Source organism: Hesperophylax consimilis, chromosome 9 (genome assembly GCF_061612785.1).
Source record: "Hesperophylax consimilis isolate HC1 chromosome 9, BYU_Hcon_1.0, whole genome shotgun sequence".
NCBI classification, from domain to species: domain Eukaryota; kingdom Metazoa; phylum Arthropoda; class Insecta; order Trichoptera; family Limnephilidae; genus Hesperophylax; species Hesperophylax consimilis.
In genome coordinates, this window is record NC_142844.1 from 11,172,454 (window position 1) to 11,191,439 (window position 18,986).

At 32.5% G+C, this 18,986-nt stretch overlaps 1 protein-coding gene across 1 annotated transcript; it reads left to right on the top strand.

Moving 5' to 3' along the window:
- The first annotated feature begins 1,175 nt into the window (after positions 1–1,175).
- On the top strand, positions 1,176–13,273 carry LOC149420904 (leucine-rich repeat-containing protein 40-like). The gene is made up of 11 exons (XM_089635615.1): positions 1,176–1,446; positions 1,554–1,741; positions 2,406–2,609; positions 6,458–6,581; positions 7,381–7,550; positions 7,730–7,872; positions 7,948–8,127; positions 8,603–8,746; positions 8,831–9,019; positions 9,302–9,493; positions 9,861–13,273. Exons 1-11 carry the CDS (start codon positions 1,278–1,280, stop codon positions 9,964–9,966), a joined length of 1,809 nt encoding a protein of 602 aa, XP_089491741.1. The 5' UTR covers positions 1,176–1,277; the 3' UTR covers positions 9,967–13,273.
- Positions 13,274–18,986: the final 5,713 nt, after the last annotated feature.

The following is an 18,986-nucleotide window of genomic DNA, read 5'->3' on the forward strand; positions in this document are numbered from 1 at the left end:
AAGTGCATAAAACTTTTGAAAAAGGCTCGAGCTCCTTTGTTAGCATGGTCAACTAGATCGATTTGTTCGACGTTGGTAATTGATGCGAATGAATGTAATACATCTTTAGGAATTCAGTTTTTGTTAATTTCATTGATTTTTTGGATCCAAACAAGCGGCATCATTAATTAAACACTGTTTACAGTTGAATTTTTCACTAACTTTTACTTTCAACAGGACATCAATATTTAAAAAGTTTCCGCGATTGTGGTTCTGGCCCTCACCGACATCCATCAAGGAGCAGGTACATATAATATTATATCAATGGTTACTTTCAGAACGAGACGTGCATTGGAAATCATGAGAATTTTTTGCTCAAGACGTTGTTCAACATTTCATATCTTTGTTGCTGTTAGCAAGACAACCAAGGCAACTTGATGATTGTGGCTTGACGAGTTGTTCGTGGATATGTCACAATCAATGAACAGACTTCTTTCAACGTGTCACCAGGTGCAATGTACATGCCGGCCGCGGCGGTACAAAAGATCTTATTTATATTTAGAGAATGAAAGGGATTACCGTCGAGTTCTCATTGGTAACTTTCATCAAAAGGCAAGCTGTTTTCATCACCCGACGGTTATTGGGCGGAAAGACAAGAAGCTCAATTTATTCGAATTGGTGGCTTTCTTTCTTGGAGGAGCAAATTTCGAAGGTTTTGTATTTTCTCTGCAACCCTGCCATATTTACTAGGCTTGTGTATTACAATGGATAGAAATAATTGTAAAACATCAGTATGGCGGTCGTCCCATGCAAAAGTAAATTTTCATTTCACGTAATTGTAACTTGGCAATATTTTCCCGATTACTAAATTAAATTTTCCATTCCACGAATGTAAATAGTTGGATTTTATAGTAGGTAGGTACATCATTGTTTAGTGAATCAAAGTGTTATTTCAAAAAGCAATCCTAAAAACCAATTTTTTCAATGGACTGTTCGATAGAGACAAAATATGTATTACTAAATTTAAAAATGCATTAATTGTGAGGGTATTACAATTTCTGTTTTTATTCGAATATTTGTGGAAATTATTATAACGTCCTCTTTGCGCCGGCGCCGCTCGCGACTTATCGATAAAACAGATGTCTGTTTTACCCATCTGTCAAACGAGTGCGAGGTCAGTTTGTACATATCGTCTTACGTCAGTGTTGTTGTGTCCTGTCATAATGGCGTGTTATTAGTGTTTTAATATTGTTGTTATTCCTTTTAATTCCAGTTATCTCTTTGTTAAAGAGTGCAAAATGTCTGCCAGGAAGAAGGTACAGCCCAAACGCCATTCGCATAGTGGTTTTATCTCTCTGTTTGCTGTGCAAGATGAGAAGTCGCTTGAAAATGAGTTGACACCTTCATTAGTGAGGTCAGCTAAACGAACAGGTCAATTAAATCTATCAGCTCGAGGTTTGGGAAAAGGTAACTTCAAATCGAGCAATTTAACGCATTGCAACTGATTAGATACGCAGTCAGTTATAATTAATTTCAATTTTATTTTTTCTAACCTTATTTTGATATTTTTCAAGTTCCTGCTCAAGTATGGAAACTGAATGAGATAGAAATTGAGAAGGATATTGACCTTGATTTCAATCGGTCTTCGAGTGAAAAGCCTTGGTGGCACAGTGTTCCAATCATCTATTTAGACATAAGTTCTAATGCAATTGTAGAACTACCGTCTGACATAAACAACTTGCCAGATTTGACAACTCTATTGGTAAGTGAAATCATTAACAACCATATTCTATTATAATTTAGATTCATCATAAATACGTCAATTTTTACAGTGCTAACTGATGGGACTTTTATAAATGTTGATCAAATTTAATGTTAATTGGAAAATAAAACATTAATTACAATTATAAAACGAAACAAAGCATATTTTGTGTGCATAGAATTTTTCGGGTTAAATATTTGTACTATTGTATCTAGGATTTATTATCTATAGCTTCTTTGCATTATTTGTGTGCATCCTTACATATATCGATTTTTGTATTATTATTTATTACATGCATAAATTGCTGTAACCAAAAAATTGCAGTGGCACAATTGCAGTTTATTACCACCGGTATATTTATTTAAATTGCTATCTTCAAGTTGTTAGTGTTTTATTGTGTTAACAGATGGCACTAATGTAGCTATTTTCTTTGCAAACTAGGTGATAATATTTTAAAACTATTTTTATGCACATAATATCAAGTTTCGATGTATATTAGTAACATGTATATTACCATTAACATATAAATTACTGCCTATGTACTGCAAAGGGATAAGCATTTGACTTTGGTTCGATTCTCATTAGTGGGACAAATAATTTATTTGAATCAATAATTTATTATAATATTTGCATGTGTTTTACATTCATCATTATTGTATTTCAGTTGCAAGACAATGCATTGACTTCCATTCCACCACAGATTGGAGAACTTTTGTTGTTGGCGACCTTAAACATAAGTCGTAATAAGTTAACGACATTGCCGAGTGAATTCTATAAGCTAATTGAGTTAAGAATGCTTAATCTTTCATACAACTCTATAGATTCGTTGGATCCAGCGATTGGTGATTTTGTCATGCTGAATAAGTTGGTAATATAACTTTTCTTATTTATTAGTATTGGTGGCCAGTTCTTCAAAATAAATATTATTTAAAGACTCTTTAATTACTCCTGCTCCGCATATCAATATGTATATATTGTTTTTTGAATTGTACCTGCATTCTGTATATATTATATACTGATAAAGATATTAATTACCTCTTGGTGAAGGGTTTCCTAGATATCAAAACAAATATCAATTATCTGAAAATACATTTTTTGGTTACAATTTTAAGTCTTAAATGTAACATTGTTGAATTTCTGATTAAAGTAACCAAACATTCAACATAATATATTATTTACATAAAATTAGTTTATTTATTTTTTTTATTATGTATTATTTTCTACATTTATTATGTATTTATTTCAGTTATTTCTCTATTATCATTTCTTATGTCACCTTTTCAAAGATATTTTAATGCTTTATGTAAAAAAAAATATTGTGATTAACTTGGACTATCAATCTTTTTCTAACTATGTAAATAAGCATAATGCGTCTTTTCCTTTCTATATATTTTACGGATATTGTTTTATTATATTACTAGCTGAAGTCCCCGGTATTGCCCAGGTTTTCCAAAGAGTTTTTCGAAATCAGATGTAGACAGTGATCGTCCTCTTGTTTTGGAGCTCAAGTGTGCAAAATTCATCAATCTCAGAATAAAGCTTTTACAGAAATTGAATAACTTTTAAAAATCTTCCAAGTGGAATATCTCGATATATAAAAATTACGTGTCACTGGTCACTGTGTTCAATCAGGCTAATATCCGAAACTGCCCAACCGATTTCAATAAAATGTTGTGAATGTGTATGATTGGTTTCAACATTATTATTATTATTATCATGTAATGAGCAGGCAGCATTCTGCTGATGCGCTCATATCTGATTTCACAACAAGTTTGACAGAAATTGAGTTGTTTTAAGTTTGAACTAAGTCCTTTCTTCTCTCCAAATGTGAATCCAATAGAGCTTTGAATTGATTTATATTTGTTGCATCGATGACATGTTGTGGGAATTTGTTCCAAGTATCCACTACTCTATTTGCAAGGAAGTGTTTTCTAGGATTAGATGCAAAAGGCGTTTTGGTAATTTTTTTTGAGTGTCCACGGAGATTTATATTTTTATTAGTAGTGAAGATTTCTCGGATGCTAGGGCAACTGTAATGTCCAGATAAAATTTTGAAAGTCTCGATCAAGTCACCCCTTTCTCTTCTTTCTTGTAAGGTTGGTAATCTTAGTTCCTTGAGTCTATCTTCATATCGTAGATCTTTCAGAGCTCTTGGTATTTTAGTGAAACGTCTCTGTACTCTCTCTAACAGATTTATATCCTTTGCGAAGTAAGGACTCCATATTTGGAAAGCATATTCCAGGAGAGGTCGCAAATATGTTTTATATATTTTTAACATCATGTCCGGTGTTAGGTCAAGGAAGGTTTTCCTGATTAGAAATGTTAGTGAATTTGCTCTTTTCACAATTCCAGCGATGTGTGGTTCCCATTTCAAGTCCTGTGATATGGTAACTCCTAAGTCTTGTTGTAATGTCACTGCTTTTAGAGGTGTTCCATTAAGTTTGTAGGCAAGTGTAGGGTTAGTTTTTCCAACATGTAGGACAGTGCATTTTTCGACATTGAGTTTTAGAAGCCAATCATTTGTCCATTGATATATTTCGTTTAAATCGTTTTGCAGTTGGTTGTGATGAGTGTGTGGGTTGGCAAAGAATTTTGTATCATCTGCAAAGCAGCTGGAGTCTGATTTTATTATAGTATGCAGGTCCGTGATGTACAAAATAAACAGAACTGGACCGAGAACTGATCCTTGAGGGACACCACTGGTCACATTTCGCTCAGATGACAGTTGGTTGCCAATTCGAACTTGTAATTTTCTCTCAGTGAGGAAGGATTTGATCCATTCGAGAAGTCGTCCTCTTATGCCTAGGAATTTAAGTTTAGCCAACAGTCTATTGGTTGGAACAGTATCAAAGGCTTTCTCGAAGTCGAGATAAATTACGTCAGTGGGAATCCGTTTGTCCCACTCGTTTGTCCAGTAATCTATGTTAAGAATGAGATTGGTAATCGTGGATCTTTTTGGCACAAATCCATGTTGTTTGTTTGAGATTATGTCAAGTTTGATCAGGAATGAGCGTATCTCGTCCACTATTATTCTTTCCATGGTTTTGCAGATAATACTAGTCAAGCTTATAGGTCTGTAATTTGCTGGTTTGCGTTTATCACCTTTTTTGTAGATGGGTGTAATTATACAAACATGAAATAAAATTCAATTGAAGGTTAAACGCCCCTTTGGATTATTATAGATTAAGGATTGAAGACTTGTTGATTCAAATGCAAGCTTTATACTATTGTATTGTTTCATAGTCCTTTTACACAAACGAAGTATTGAATTCCGTAAGTCTAAACTTAAACTTTAGGGTGCACAGTTTACACCCGCGCTGTGCAAGCGGGTTCCCTACAAAGCATCGGACCATCCTTCCGACTCTTGTTGTTGACGTTGTTAACATAATAATATATTTTAGTACATATTTAGCATAGACCTTGAGGTAATTTTTCTCAAAAACGGCGCTATACAAATCATCCAAATATTATTAAGATGAATGTAGATTAGGGTTTCGAATTGGAGGTTAAAATGCAAGCCTTAAGCTATTGGCTATTCGTAAAGCTATTCTTCCGAGGATAGCAGCAGATTGCAAACCGTAGACTACGTCTGCCTGCGTCGCCCAAGTTGTCTTCAGATGTGTTAGATGCTACTAATACACTTTTGTTTGATGAGGAAGAAGATGACGTCGACTTGTTGTTATTAATATGGTAGAAAGAAAAGAAAAGCAACAGATCCTTTAATTAAATTTAGACCACGTGAAGGAAGTTGTTCCATACTAATTAAAAGGCATTTGAAAGGCACGGACGATGAAGGTGAATTTAGAGACTTGTCGTTTGAAAAAATGATATTTCAATTTTTTACTCAGTTTAACTGGTGACGAAAACAAACCAAAAACTCTGAATGCCGAAGAAATAAATAGAGCCCAGAGTGACTTGTTTGTGGCAGCTGGTGACAGCTTATGTAAGCTTAAGTATGTCCATGGGACCTAGTTAAGTGAAACCATGTGTGTTGTCTCAGTAACCCATCTTCACTTTTAAATACATCTAATAATTACAATCTGCCACCCCGGGAACCATTTATTGGATAACTAACACCTCTGCCATAGGTCACCCTAAATGGTTCGCTATGTTTGGTGATTTAGCAGGGGTGCCCGGGTTCATCGGTTGAGGTGTGTTCAAGATGCGCCTGCCCACCAGCTGCGTGGCATGCCAGATCAGGAGAGGCTGGTTAGGAGAGACCCTTTGACCTTTCCAACTGGTCTCTCGACCCATTGTGTTACGCCGCAGTCGAAGGCATATATTTTATTTGTAAACGTAACTCCCGGACTCACTGATCGTTAGATTCCTACCCAACCCTCATACCTTTTACCTTCCCAGAACTTCCTCTCATTCCTTTCCTTAGAAAAGACCCTCCACACATTATCTCAAAAGATGACATAGGTTTCGGGTTAACCTGTGTGAGGTTAACATCAAAGATAAAAATAATTCAAAGTTTTTCAAAGATAAAACAAGTGTTGTCACTCTGCCGTCAGCGATAATACAGCTTTTGTGGCTTGCTGTCACTGTAGCAGCGGAATCTATAGAAACCAGTCATGTCACCTACGGTTTATTGCTGCAGTCTGCTGCTGCTGTGTGCAGTCTACTGCTGTTCTCAGAATCATACCTTACCACTTGCGTGTATTCCTGCTGATAGTGTATAAAGTATAATATTAAGCATGATGTATGTGGCTACAGGACCTCTCTCACAATAAATTGACTGAACTGCCGGCTGGGATGGGTTTCATGGTACGCCTAACTGAGATTGACCTCTCGCATAACAAACTAACTGAGCTACCGCCAGATATCGTTAACTTGAGAGGTTTGTAAAATAACATTATGTTAATGATTGTATTATTATAAAGCCTAATAGTAATATCTTACCTATTTGTGTGACATTATATAATATTTAAACGCTATCTAGATCTCTCCGTGCAGGATTAAACATCAAGCTCGCGTTTTTGCAAAATAAGAGTTTGAACTGTTGAAGAATGGAAAATTGTTGATTCCTTACAAGTACCCTTGTCGATTCTAGTAATTTTTTTTATTTTATTGATTCCCATCTTATACAATTACCATTGTGGACTAGCGCTTCAATTTAATTTCTGACATGATCAAAATGTGTTATTTTAATGTGATTTTTTATTTTCTAAATTAAGATTTCCGTTATGAAAAAGGATAAAATTATTATTGTTCTTCCATCACATTTAAAACTTTTATAGTTTAATTATTTAAAATAAGTATGTTTTTACTAATTAATTTAATTCCACTATATTAATGATTTTTTTTTAACATTTCCAAAAAAACAGAAACCTACCTGATAATATTGTAATGCTTATTTAACATTTTTTTCTAAACCAAAACCTTAAGCTTAATAATTATACAATAATAATTCTTTCACACTTACGTGTTACTTACTTTATGCTATGTTCTGGTGTAAAAGTAACACTAAATATTTTGATCCTCTTGTTAGTAGTTATATTAACACTTTCAGAACTGGCTTAATTATTTTGGTAATCAAAATGTTGTGTTTTAATAATTAAATATTATGAAGCAAAATTTTTTCAGTCTTTTTACATTTTGTTTTCTTCTTTACTAGAACTTGTTATGTTTGTAAATAGATCTCCTGAAGTTCGATTTGACTGAAAATGAGCTAACTTGTTTGCCTCCTTTGGGGGAACTCAGAAGAATGGTTACTCTTCATTGTAACCATAATAACATAACCGCACTACCGGACTTCTATGGATGTGAAGCATTGAAAGAAATCCACATGGCTAACAATTTTATTAAGGTAAGCTTTAAAAAATGTAATGCAATGTGATAAAATAGATAATTGCAAGAGTTAATTTTTTTATTGTTACTTTTCCACACATTATATGCACAAATCTAAAAAAAAAACAGTATACCTAAATCTCACTCCATTGTTTCATTATGTTGCATTTATCTCAATATTTGTTTTTTTTAATGTAGGAAATTACGGAAGACTTTTGTGAACAAGTACAGAACTTGAAGGTGTTGAATCTGCGTGATAACAAAATTGAAAAACTTCCAGATAATGTTGAGCTTTTGCAGAATTTGATAAGATTTGACATCACGAACAACAATCTATCCGCGTAAGTCATTTTTACAACAATAATAAAATGGAATAAAAAGATGTGTTGATTTTAAAAAAAAAAATTTTTTTTCAGCTTGCCAAGTAATTTGGGGCTATTGTGCCATCTACAAAATCTTCAGTTAAAAGGGAACAAATTGACACAGAGTGTTATGGCTGGCTCGGGAACTGGAAAGGTGTTAAAACACCTTCGAGACAAAGTAATACCTGATGAAGCAGAACTAGAGGCAGCAAGAGAAGTCAAATGGCCGGACAAGTAAATAAATAAAATATTTTTAATATGAACATCTTACTAACAACAAGTTCCAACCAACTCTATAAGAAGTCATCACCCCCAATAAATAACCTTTCACATGTAGAGACAAAACAAAACAAAACTTATGTTACCATGAGGGTTCATTAAGATACCCCACTCATGTGATAATTATAAGGCTATGTTTATAAGTTTTACAGGAATATAAAAAATACCAATACGATAATTTCACTATTTAATCATGGAGTATAGTAATTTCAGTGATTTTGTTTAACCCTGTTGGCAACGGGAGGGTTAAAGAAAGGTCCCCCGAATGCATGTAGCTTTACTCCATAGAGTATAATTTTTTTTTAACTACACCTGTTTTTTTATTCACAATAATGTACAGGGTGTATCAGGTCGTTCCCGACAAACTTTAACCAGTGATTTTTGAGCTTATTTGGAGTGAAAAATGATAACATTTTGTTTTTTTCCACAGGTACGAGATGCGTAAAAACCAGAAACTAATGATTTGCGCTAAAGATTTGGTCACTATTCCTAATGAAGTGTTCGAAATTGCTGCAACTGAAAATGTGAATACCATTGATATTGGGAAAAATAAAATTAAAGATTTTCCTACGAGGTTAATAATTGATTTTTTTTTTCGATAAACTTATTGAATCAATTTTTAAGCATTGCAATATTTATATTTATTTTCTTTTTCTAGCATTATCTGTAATGCAGATAACTTAACACAGCTGATTCTGTGCAACAATCAACTGTCCGTAATTCCACCGGAGTTGGGCCAGTGTGTGAAGATTCAATACTTGGAACTGAGCAAAAATCTCATATCTGATCTTCCTATAGAGCTTGGTTCCTTGAAACACTTAAGAGAGATTGTTATATCTTATAACAAGTGAGTAATTAAATATTATTAATCCGTTTGTATATAATTGTATCAATTATTTTAACAATTGTTGTTAATTAGTAAATTCAATGCTTCCCTAAAAAAGTCTTCTAGGATAAATCTCTTCCTCCCAATTTAATCATAACTTTCCTTCAAATTTAATTACCTACTTTTTTCTCAATTTTATTTCCTGTCTAATTCCCATTTTAATGACTTCCCAATTTTTTTACTTACAGAAGTACAGACCAATTCATTTACTTTCTTCCCATTTTAATTATTTTCCTCCCAAAGGTTTACAAAGGTACCGAGGTGTATCTACGACATGACAAATTTGGAAATACTTTTGGCAGCCGAGAATCAAATAACTGAAATCAATGTGTCGTCTGACGCTTTGGCAAAGCTGAAACATCTAGCTGTTTTGGATTTGACAAACAACGATGTTTCATCGGTTCCTCCAGAACTTGGAAACTTCACACATATTCGGTGCGTAATATACTGATGTATATTTTATTTCAGTCTTTCAGGTTTATTTAATTTTTTGAAGCCTTTGATATATATATACAGGTACCTACAGAAATCATCATCATCACGACACTTCATTAATTGGTAGAATTTGGCCTCCTAAACAAATGCTCATACAGAAATATTCGTTTACAATAAAAACACATAAATTTGTTTTTGACCACTATAGTTTTATTTTCACTCTACCGGTTTCGAGTGAAAATAAAACTATAGTGGTCAAAAACAAATTTATGTGTTTTTATTGTAAATTATGATGAGCCACAAAGTGAATGCTTTTTACAATTAAGAAATATTCGTTTTTCATTATTTTTATGTTTTTTTTTTTCAGATCTCTGGATCTTTTTGGAAACCCATTTAGAAACCCACGCCATGCCATTTTGCAAAAAGGAACCTGTACTATTCTCTCCTACCTCAGAGACAAAATCCCTGCGTAACTTTTTAGCCATACATTATGCCAAGACTTTTTGGTACTTTATCTCAAAAGTGCGAAAGCTACCAACTTAAAAAAACTAACAAACAGTCCTAAATTAATGCAATCTTGCGAATATTTTTCCTTTTAAAGGTAACTATCTTGTTTATCAAAATTAATAATTTTTTCAACCTGACAGTATTAAATTTTAATTTAATTCAATTACAATATTTTTTTATATTGCATAAAATGTATTGCCTTCTACTGGTATGCATTTAAAATTTATTTATATTATTTAATCATGAACGTGATTATTCTAAAAAAAACTAAATTTTAACACTTGTAATTTTTTACGAAAGTTAGCAAACTCACATTATTTTTACAAAATAGTAATTATTGCCATAAGTGTTTAAAAATGTTTCATTAAAATTAAAAATTGAAACAGCTTGCCAATAAAAGCATCAGTATTTAATATTTAACGCCGCTCTACATAAATATGAATGTGCTTGCCTAAACAAATCACATTCAATTGTGTAGCCAAAGAAATGTATACACTATTGTATTACAATAAACAGTATTTTTGTAAATTATTGTGTATTATGTGTATATTACTAACTATCATAATTGAATATAAATTTTAAAATTACACCGCATTCGTAATACTATGCAAACATTTTATGGCACAATATCTCTAAATGCATTTTTTTCATAAGATGCACAGCTTTTGCCATATTGTTTTAAAATTTAATTAATTTGTCGATAGATATACTTTTTATTTATTTATTATCTGTTCAAAATTCTTAATTTTCAATTGGAAATTGTTTTTAACATATTTTGCCACCATATTAATTACAAAATGATTTAAAAATCAAAGGAAACAGATCTAGTCTCTTTAGTTTAGTCATATTTTCATACCCATCTTAGCGTTACAAATTATTTTATTTACAAAAGTTATTTTATTTACCTACATGTTAGCGATTAGAAATTGAGGGTTAAATCGTCATATTGCATGCAATGTAGATTTTATAGTATTACTTTGAAATATTATACCATTTTTTTTATCATCTAATAATATTTGTCTGGCTGATACAGATATATGAACTATGTTATAAATAAATTATGAAACTCATAATATTATGCAACCAGAAATTAAAAGTTTATTCAAACAAAACAAATTTATAGAAAAACTTTTACATATTTTATTTTATAAATTTGAACATAGATTTGACAATCTTCCTCTGCTCTTTCAGAATCTTGCTATGCTTAGTGACTATATTTGAATAGCTAGGTATGAAGGTACATCCCAACCCAACCTTCCCATTCCCAAATTTATTTATTCAGCCTCGCAACATTCCCGCCTGGGGAACTTATGTGATATCATTCATTTAAAAACAAAATAAACTAGTGTCTTTTTTGACTTAGCTAAAATTAATTAAGTGTGTGGAAAATTTTTATTGTTATGTTACTTCATACATTTTCCCAGCCTATTGCTTTGAATTCATCCCAGTGTGTGATATTATTTAATGCTGATTTCATAATTTTGTTCTATTTTAATATATTATTTCTTATGTATTGTGGTATTCTTTTCTCCTTGGAAAAAAATCAATGCCATTATCAGAGCAAATGAATAAAATTGAAGACTTTGCATGAACAATGATGAATGGCACGCTTTGGGCATACGTGAGTTACGATTTATGGAACATAACGAATGTGTTTTAGTTTTTAAAACTTCAAATTGGCGCTTCTAAATGACAGATATATAGCTGGAGAAAAAACTGCTTTACCAATGAATTCATAGAGCTAAACAATTAGAGGAGAAACGTGTTCCACTATTAGAACGTGATGAGTGGTGCGCCTAGACATGATTCGGTAGTTTCAGTTAAAGCATTGGGGACGCTAAGGTAAAAATGTGGAACCAATTTTTTCGCTTCATGTCTCATCTAAATATAACACATCAATGGCCAGGATAAACAAGTAAATTTTTAAAAAATTACTTTTAAACAAAGTTGGACGGTTTAAAGTAAGTCAAGTACGTCGCTTGATACACAAAGAAAGGCGGAAAATATGTTTTTTTTAAATCGTTAATTTTCCATATAATGAAAGTAAAAAATCTGAAAATAAATTGTTTTATCACTGTTCTATGTTAGGCAATATCGTTTAGATTTAGATTTTTGTACACCTGACCCTTAAACAACTGCATATTTGGTTTTAACTTAATTCAGGGATGATTGCGACCTTTTTAATATAGCAATTCGTGGTCAATGGATTAACAAAAAATCTCTTATCTTTTAAAAAATCAATAATTTTATTTACGTGTTACTCATTCCTCAACATTTTGCAAAGTACCATTCATCATTCATGCAATGTCTTCAATTGAACATACCCATTTAATTACTTATGTTTGTTTTATTTTTTTTGATTAATCCATAACCTATACATTTTGTAAACTACTGCCTAATTATATAAATATACAGATGATTATACAACATAAACATAATGTATCGTAACATAAATAGACCCAACATAAACGTAACATAACATACTTAACATAAATGGTAACAGAGCTGGTAACAGTAAGTAATTAAAAAAAAAAATAGGAACCTGTGAACAATAATAGTGGGCGTTTTTCGTTATTTAATAATACAGCTTTTCCAATGATTATACAACATAAACATAACACAAGCATAACATAAAAATAACACACTTTACATAAACAATACAGAGCTGGTAATTACAAAATTATAAAAATAGGAACCTGTGTACAATAATAGTGGGCGTTTTTCGTTATTTAAAAGATCAGCATAGCTCTAGAATAATAATATTTATTTGTTAAAATGATTCCAAAAACATTTCAGCACTCCATCAAGATGTTAATTCCATGTCTAACTCTCGGAATGACACTTTGGTCACTTGCTCATTTGACATTGAAAACATTGGCTTTTTTTTGCACATAAAAAGTTGTAATAATAATGAATGCACCTAAAGAGTTAATATTTTTATGACTCTCCAAGTAATTTACAAGTTCGTCTTATAATGCACGCCTCTGAGTGAGATAAAAAATGTTAATAATTTTTATTGTCAGTTATCTCAGTAGTCAATAATATTATTATTTATTTTCTTTATTTATATATTTATAGCTAGCAGCGTGATTTACTCATTTCATGTTACCTCTTATTATAATCTAGGTTGTGAAAGTGTTGTATTGTGTATGCCTTAAAATTCACATATTAAAATAATTTATGCTATAATTATAATCTTAGTTTAATGTGATTTGTCTATCTTTCAAACATAATAAAAGTATTCTTGGTTGTAATGCAATTAATTTAAGTGGTTTGTCTTAAATGATTCTATGATAGATTTAGTTGTTTTGATGTGAAGATTTCATATAATATCATGATTTATTGTCAATACATAGTCAATATTAGATGCAAGACTACAAATTATTTTTCCCTTATGTTTATAAAAGTTCTAATATATTGTCGTATTATTTGAATAACCCTCTAAACCTGTATTTGAAATTATTTGTCTTGGCATCAAATATTTTAATGTTTTTTTTAGCTTTCATAGTTAACTTGTTAACTTGTTTTAATAACATTTTTGTTCATTCAAATAATATTTCATTATCACTTAAATTTCTAGTACTCAAAATTAGCTTGTCAGTAGGTACCTAGTTATTAATAAATTATTTTGGATATTCATTTATTATTATTAATAATATTAACAAACCGTAATAATATTATTGGCATGCGTTGAGTTTAGTTGTCGAAAATAAAAACAGGTTTTAAAAAGAAACTGTCAACTTTTAAGAAAGATATAATGCTTAGTCATTCTCACCTAAATGGATTGATAAATAATTAACTTCGAATAGAATAAGTTCTTTGCATTCACGATCTAAATATGACAGCTATTATAGTCCTATTTAACAATAATCGGCATATTATGGTTTTTATTGATTGAAAAAATACATATACATATCTAAATCCCAGTGCCGTATTGTGAGTTTATTTCCATTTTAAGCGATTTCCTAAACTTCATTAAACCTGATTGAATAATTTCCTGCTAGGTATATTTTTTCTATGCAAAAAAACTTTCATTAAAAATCATCCTCTTGAAAATCATAAAGAGTTGCCCCACTTCGAAATTCTATCCTTCTTGACCTCTAATATTTACTAATTTTTATGTATGCCTGCTTTTTGAATTTATATAGAGTTATACAAATATGTACTAAACGTTTTAATGTTGATATGTCGGGGGTTTAGGATCACACGGACCTATCTACAAAAACACAGTTTTGAGATAAACTCAAATAAAGATTAGCGTGCTCATACGCCCAACTGTATACACCAGATAGAGCTTTGTGTCACTAATAAATATGTTTATGGCATTACCGAAACCAAGCTTAACTCAATACACAAGTTTTTGTTAATAGGCCCCTGTGATTCTAACCCCCGATTATCAAAACTAGTTTTGCTGTGAAAGCCCTTTGATAGTCGCCTCCAGTCTCATGATTTACCAGTCATTGATATTTGTGATGATATTGCCATAAGTAGGTACCTAATAATTGTAGCTACATATAAAAAAATATGTATTTATATAATTTATTGTTTATTATTGCTTTAGCATTTTATTTGTGGTTAAGGTGTCCCATTGTATGGGATTACAATATTTTTTATAGATTAAATTAGCTAGATGAATTTTGTTGCAAGGGAAAGGTATTTTATTGGTGTATTATTATCTCAAATGGTTGTTCAAAGATATTTTTCTCAATGTCGTCACCGTAATAATACTATTTACGATTAAAAAAAACCATGTTTGCCTTTGTAATGTAACTATAATTATTTTTTAACCCACCATTCACAATGTTCATGTTTGAAGCCTGTTCACAGCAATAAATCACCAAAAATAAATAAATTGTTTCAATTTAATTTATTGATATAATTTCTCGTTCATGAAAAGAGTCACATTCGATGCTTTTATTTTTATTTTTTTTTAATATTAACTCCACACAGGAGGCCCTAAGAAAATAATTTCCCTCAGGGCCTATGTCATCTTTGGGGATGCTGTGTGGAGGGTCTTTTTGTGGAGAGGAAGGAGTGAACATGGGTCTTGAAGAGTCCCATGTTGTAGGAGGGAGGAAACACAGAGGCTGGCAGTTCGTTCCACAGCCGATCTGTTGAACTTAAGAACGAATCGTAGAAGCGACCCGTTCTCATGTGACAAATGTCAACCATGTACAATAGTTGGGCGCGCGTTTGGCTTAAAAATATATGTACCTACATTATTTGTTGTGGTTTAGAAAATACGCATTTCTGAAGCATTTTTATGTATTTTTTAAAATTTTTACATATTTTTGTGCTTTTGATTAATGCGAACAAGAACCACGTCTCATAACTGGGAATTGTTTGGTATAAGGTTGAATAGTCATACGAAAAAAATCAACCAGTAAAAAACAAGTTTTTTTTAATTATAATACGTCTATTTATATTCATTTTAATATATTTAAAAAATATAAATAATATGTTTATAAATATACATATTTATATATTTTTTTGATCTGAACCTTTCTCCCCAGGGATTGGCTGATTGATTGACTGACTTCACTGCGAATTTTTAAAATAATCTATCTGGTTTAACTGAAGATCAGTGGAGGCTCGTGGCCTTTGAGTTTAGTAGAGTGCTAAGTTTAAAAAAAATGACATTATTGATGCCGTTTAGTCGAAAACGATTTTTTATTTTTTTTCGAGATTTCCTGAAAAACTTCATACAAAACCGAATTTAAAAAAAAAATCGGCTGCAACACCATTAATAATATCTATCTATACAGGGTGTATCGGCACGTACCCGACAAACTTTAACCAGCTATTCCTTAGCATATTTGGAGTAAAAAATCTTATGTGCACTTTGCTGTCCGGTAACGTTTTTTTTAATAAAAAAATTATTATTCATATTTTCACCACTGTTTTATCCTTTGTCAAAGTTTAAAAACCCATCTGGCAAATATTTTATTCGTATTCCGTTGAATAATGCACGTGTGTACCTATATTGGCGCACTTTTACAATCACAACGAAATGGCACGGCACCATTCGTCTCATTTTTAACTATTATTATTTAGTGTGTGCGAAAGAGCGAAGACGCTTTTTGACATACTTGCTTATAACAGCTGTTGAACACGAAACGCAATGCCAATGACAGTGATGTAGTGTGGAAATTTTAATTTTTTTTGTTTTTAATTGAAAAAAAAAATGCTACCGGACAGCAAAGTGCCCATAACATTTTTTACTCCAAATGTGATAAGGAATAGCTGGTTAAAGTTTGTCAGGTTAGTGCCGATACACCCTGTATAAAAATGTAAGGACGGGTTGTTTCAGAGAATTTGAACAATTCATCAAATTTCAACGTTCATTTTTGGGTTCTGTGAAAATCTTATTCAAGTTCTGTTATTATATAATTGTAGGCTAGTTGCTTGACAAAACTGAAATAAAAACAGAACTTGAAAAAATCTTTCACAGAACTTGAAAATGAACGTTGAAATTTGATGAATTGTTCAAATTCTCCGAAACAACCCGTCCTAAGTGTTCTTTTGTTCAAAATCTTAAATCTCCGAAAGTTCTTCACTGATTGCTTTGAAGTTTTGACACATCTGTTGGACGTAAAAGCAACACGCGCTATTGTTTCTCTATCTGCACAGACAGACTGAGCCGCAGCAATGCGTGGCGGGGTAAAGCTAGTATTTTTTTAAAATATTAGTTCTCTAGTTCACCCAAAAAGCCGCTACTGCAGAGGATTAGGGACTGACTAAAATGAGTGAACACCGCTATCACGTAAGCCAAATCTTAATTGGTTGGTCCCGAGATTTTTAAATATTTGAATATTAAAATTTTTATGATGTCATCCAATTTCAGATAAATGCGTGTGTGTGTGCGTGAGTGCCACCAAAAGTGGATAGAATGCATTGTCAGCGACAACAAGTCTATCTGTAGAGTTTCAGCTCGATCGAATGTCGGGAAGTGAGTTCATTTCCACTTCCATGTTCCATTTCATTCAGACGAAAAAAAAATCGAAATTCAATTCATGATGTATTTAAAAAAAGTTCCACAAAAAATACGATTTTCAAAACCTCAGAAAAAAAAACCAAACTCAAAACCGTATTGAATCGCCGGCATTTAAACTGTACCTGCAAAGTTCAATGAATTTTATAATAACGTGAGATCTCCTGTATGTATTTAATTATTTCGCCTTAAGGACATTTATCCCGCTATGGGATTTTTCATGAAAGTGGCACTATAAATTATGTTTTATCGTCGTCTTGAACAGCTTTGTTATTTCTCTTTGTATTGTTTTTGTGAATTTTAGCACAGCTCAGTACTGTGATTTAATTTGTTTACCTGGAAAAAATAAGCCAAATATTTTTTTCCCGAAAGCCCCTGAATTCCGAATAACATCAGAATATATACATTTACTCTCTCCCAACGTAGATGACCGAAAAATTTCCAGGTGTAGCAATACATAAAATCTTCCGTTCTCATTAAATCAACTGCAGCCGCAGATACCTACTGACAACGGTAATTGCACAATAACCCCTTAGCTACCGGATATTATTACAAACTTAAATCGAAGAATAATAAACTTTTATATTTTAATAATGCTTGTTTACTTCAGTTGAACAAAGCGGTGCGTGCAATACTCTGTCTGCCATGGTGAACGGATAAATCATCACAATGATAATTCATCACATCTTTAAAAAGTTATATACAGTCGTGGAAAGTGATTAAACAAAAACTTTATTAACTGGGTTAAGTAGGTTAGGTTAGGTTAAAAAAAATTTTTTCATCGTTTCTAATGACTTTATATCACTTTTTAAAAGTGTGTTGAATTGTCACTGTATTGAGTTATCGTGGAACCGTCTGACATATAAAGCATCAATCTAAAAAAATTAGATGATGATAAAATAAAATGGTTTACATATTTAGCACTTGTACTATGGTGGCTTGAGGGAAATTCTCCATCTATAGTGTAGGGGCGCGCCCTGCCACTGGGCGACGGCCTGGACAGTAGTGTTTCCGATTTCCACTAGCGATGGCTCGTCCCATCTGTGAGGCGCTGCATCGCCAAGGGAGGCCGAACAGCGCCCTTAATGCGTGGTTATACTGTACTTGGAGTGTGTTCATGAAGCCTTGTGTGTGCCTTGTCCATAGTTCGCTAGTGTAAAAGTTCATGCAGTATGTCTGGAATCGTTTCTTCACCGGAAGACTGCACCTGGTGAAGCTCCTGGCAAGCATGTTGGCTTGTATCTCTGTGGTTAGCTCGCACGCTCAGTCCTCTTCTTTGACGCACTATGTCGTTTTTATCATGTATTATTTTATTTTATGTTATGTCATCAGTGATGACATGCCCCACATATTTTATTTCGCTGCTGATTTTGAGTTTTGCTCAGCCGAGACATATGGGCGGAAAGATAGCCGGATCAGTATTTGCTTTAAATATCAGCAGTGATGATATCTTAGCATTGTACTCGTACATTAGCCCGTGACTATCAACGTATGCTTCGCATATGGCCAGAAGTTTCCACATCGTTCTTACCGACGGGGCTAGTATGACCATTGACCATGTCCTCTGCATAACTGATATTGTTCAAACATACCGCATGATGTTCATAAAAACAACTTTAACCGCACTGTGTAATAAATGGGAAATAGTAACAAAGGAGATGGGCCATGCTTTAAAGCAACATTAGTATGAAACCGCGCACACTAAAGTGTTTTCAATAATAACCCATTTTACTGCGATTCGCGTGTTCTTACAGCGGCGCCCCGCCTTCATTGACAGTCCGCACGCTTCCACGCCATCTCCATTTGTTTATAATTGATTGAGCGTAGCGATGTTTCCACTCGACCACCTTACATTTCGTCTGTTTGTAAATTTGTGTGTGTGTTTTGGGTCCTATCAATCCTGTCAAGATGGTAGCCGTGTTTCATAGTATCTTTTTTATACAGCTAGTGCGCTGTGCTGTGTGCTCTGGGCGTACCAGCTATCAAATCGGAATA

What these genes read in the sequence shown, in the direction of transcription:
- LOC149420904 (XM_089635615.1), top strand. Translation starts at nt 1,278, where the DNA reads ATGTCTGCCAGGAAGAAGGTACAGCCCAAACGCCATTCGCATAGTGGT. An exon ending in AGCTCGAGGTTTGGGAAAAG is followed by an intron (nt 1,447 to 1,553) that starts GTAACTTCAAAT and finishes ATATTTTTCAAG; the next exon opens with TTCCTGCTCAAGTATGGAAA. An exon ending in AGATATCGTTAACTTGAGAG is followed by an intron (nt 6,582 to 7,380) that starts GTTTGTAAAATA and finishes GTTTGTAAATAG; the next exon opens with ATCTCCTGAAGTTCGATTTG.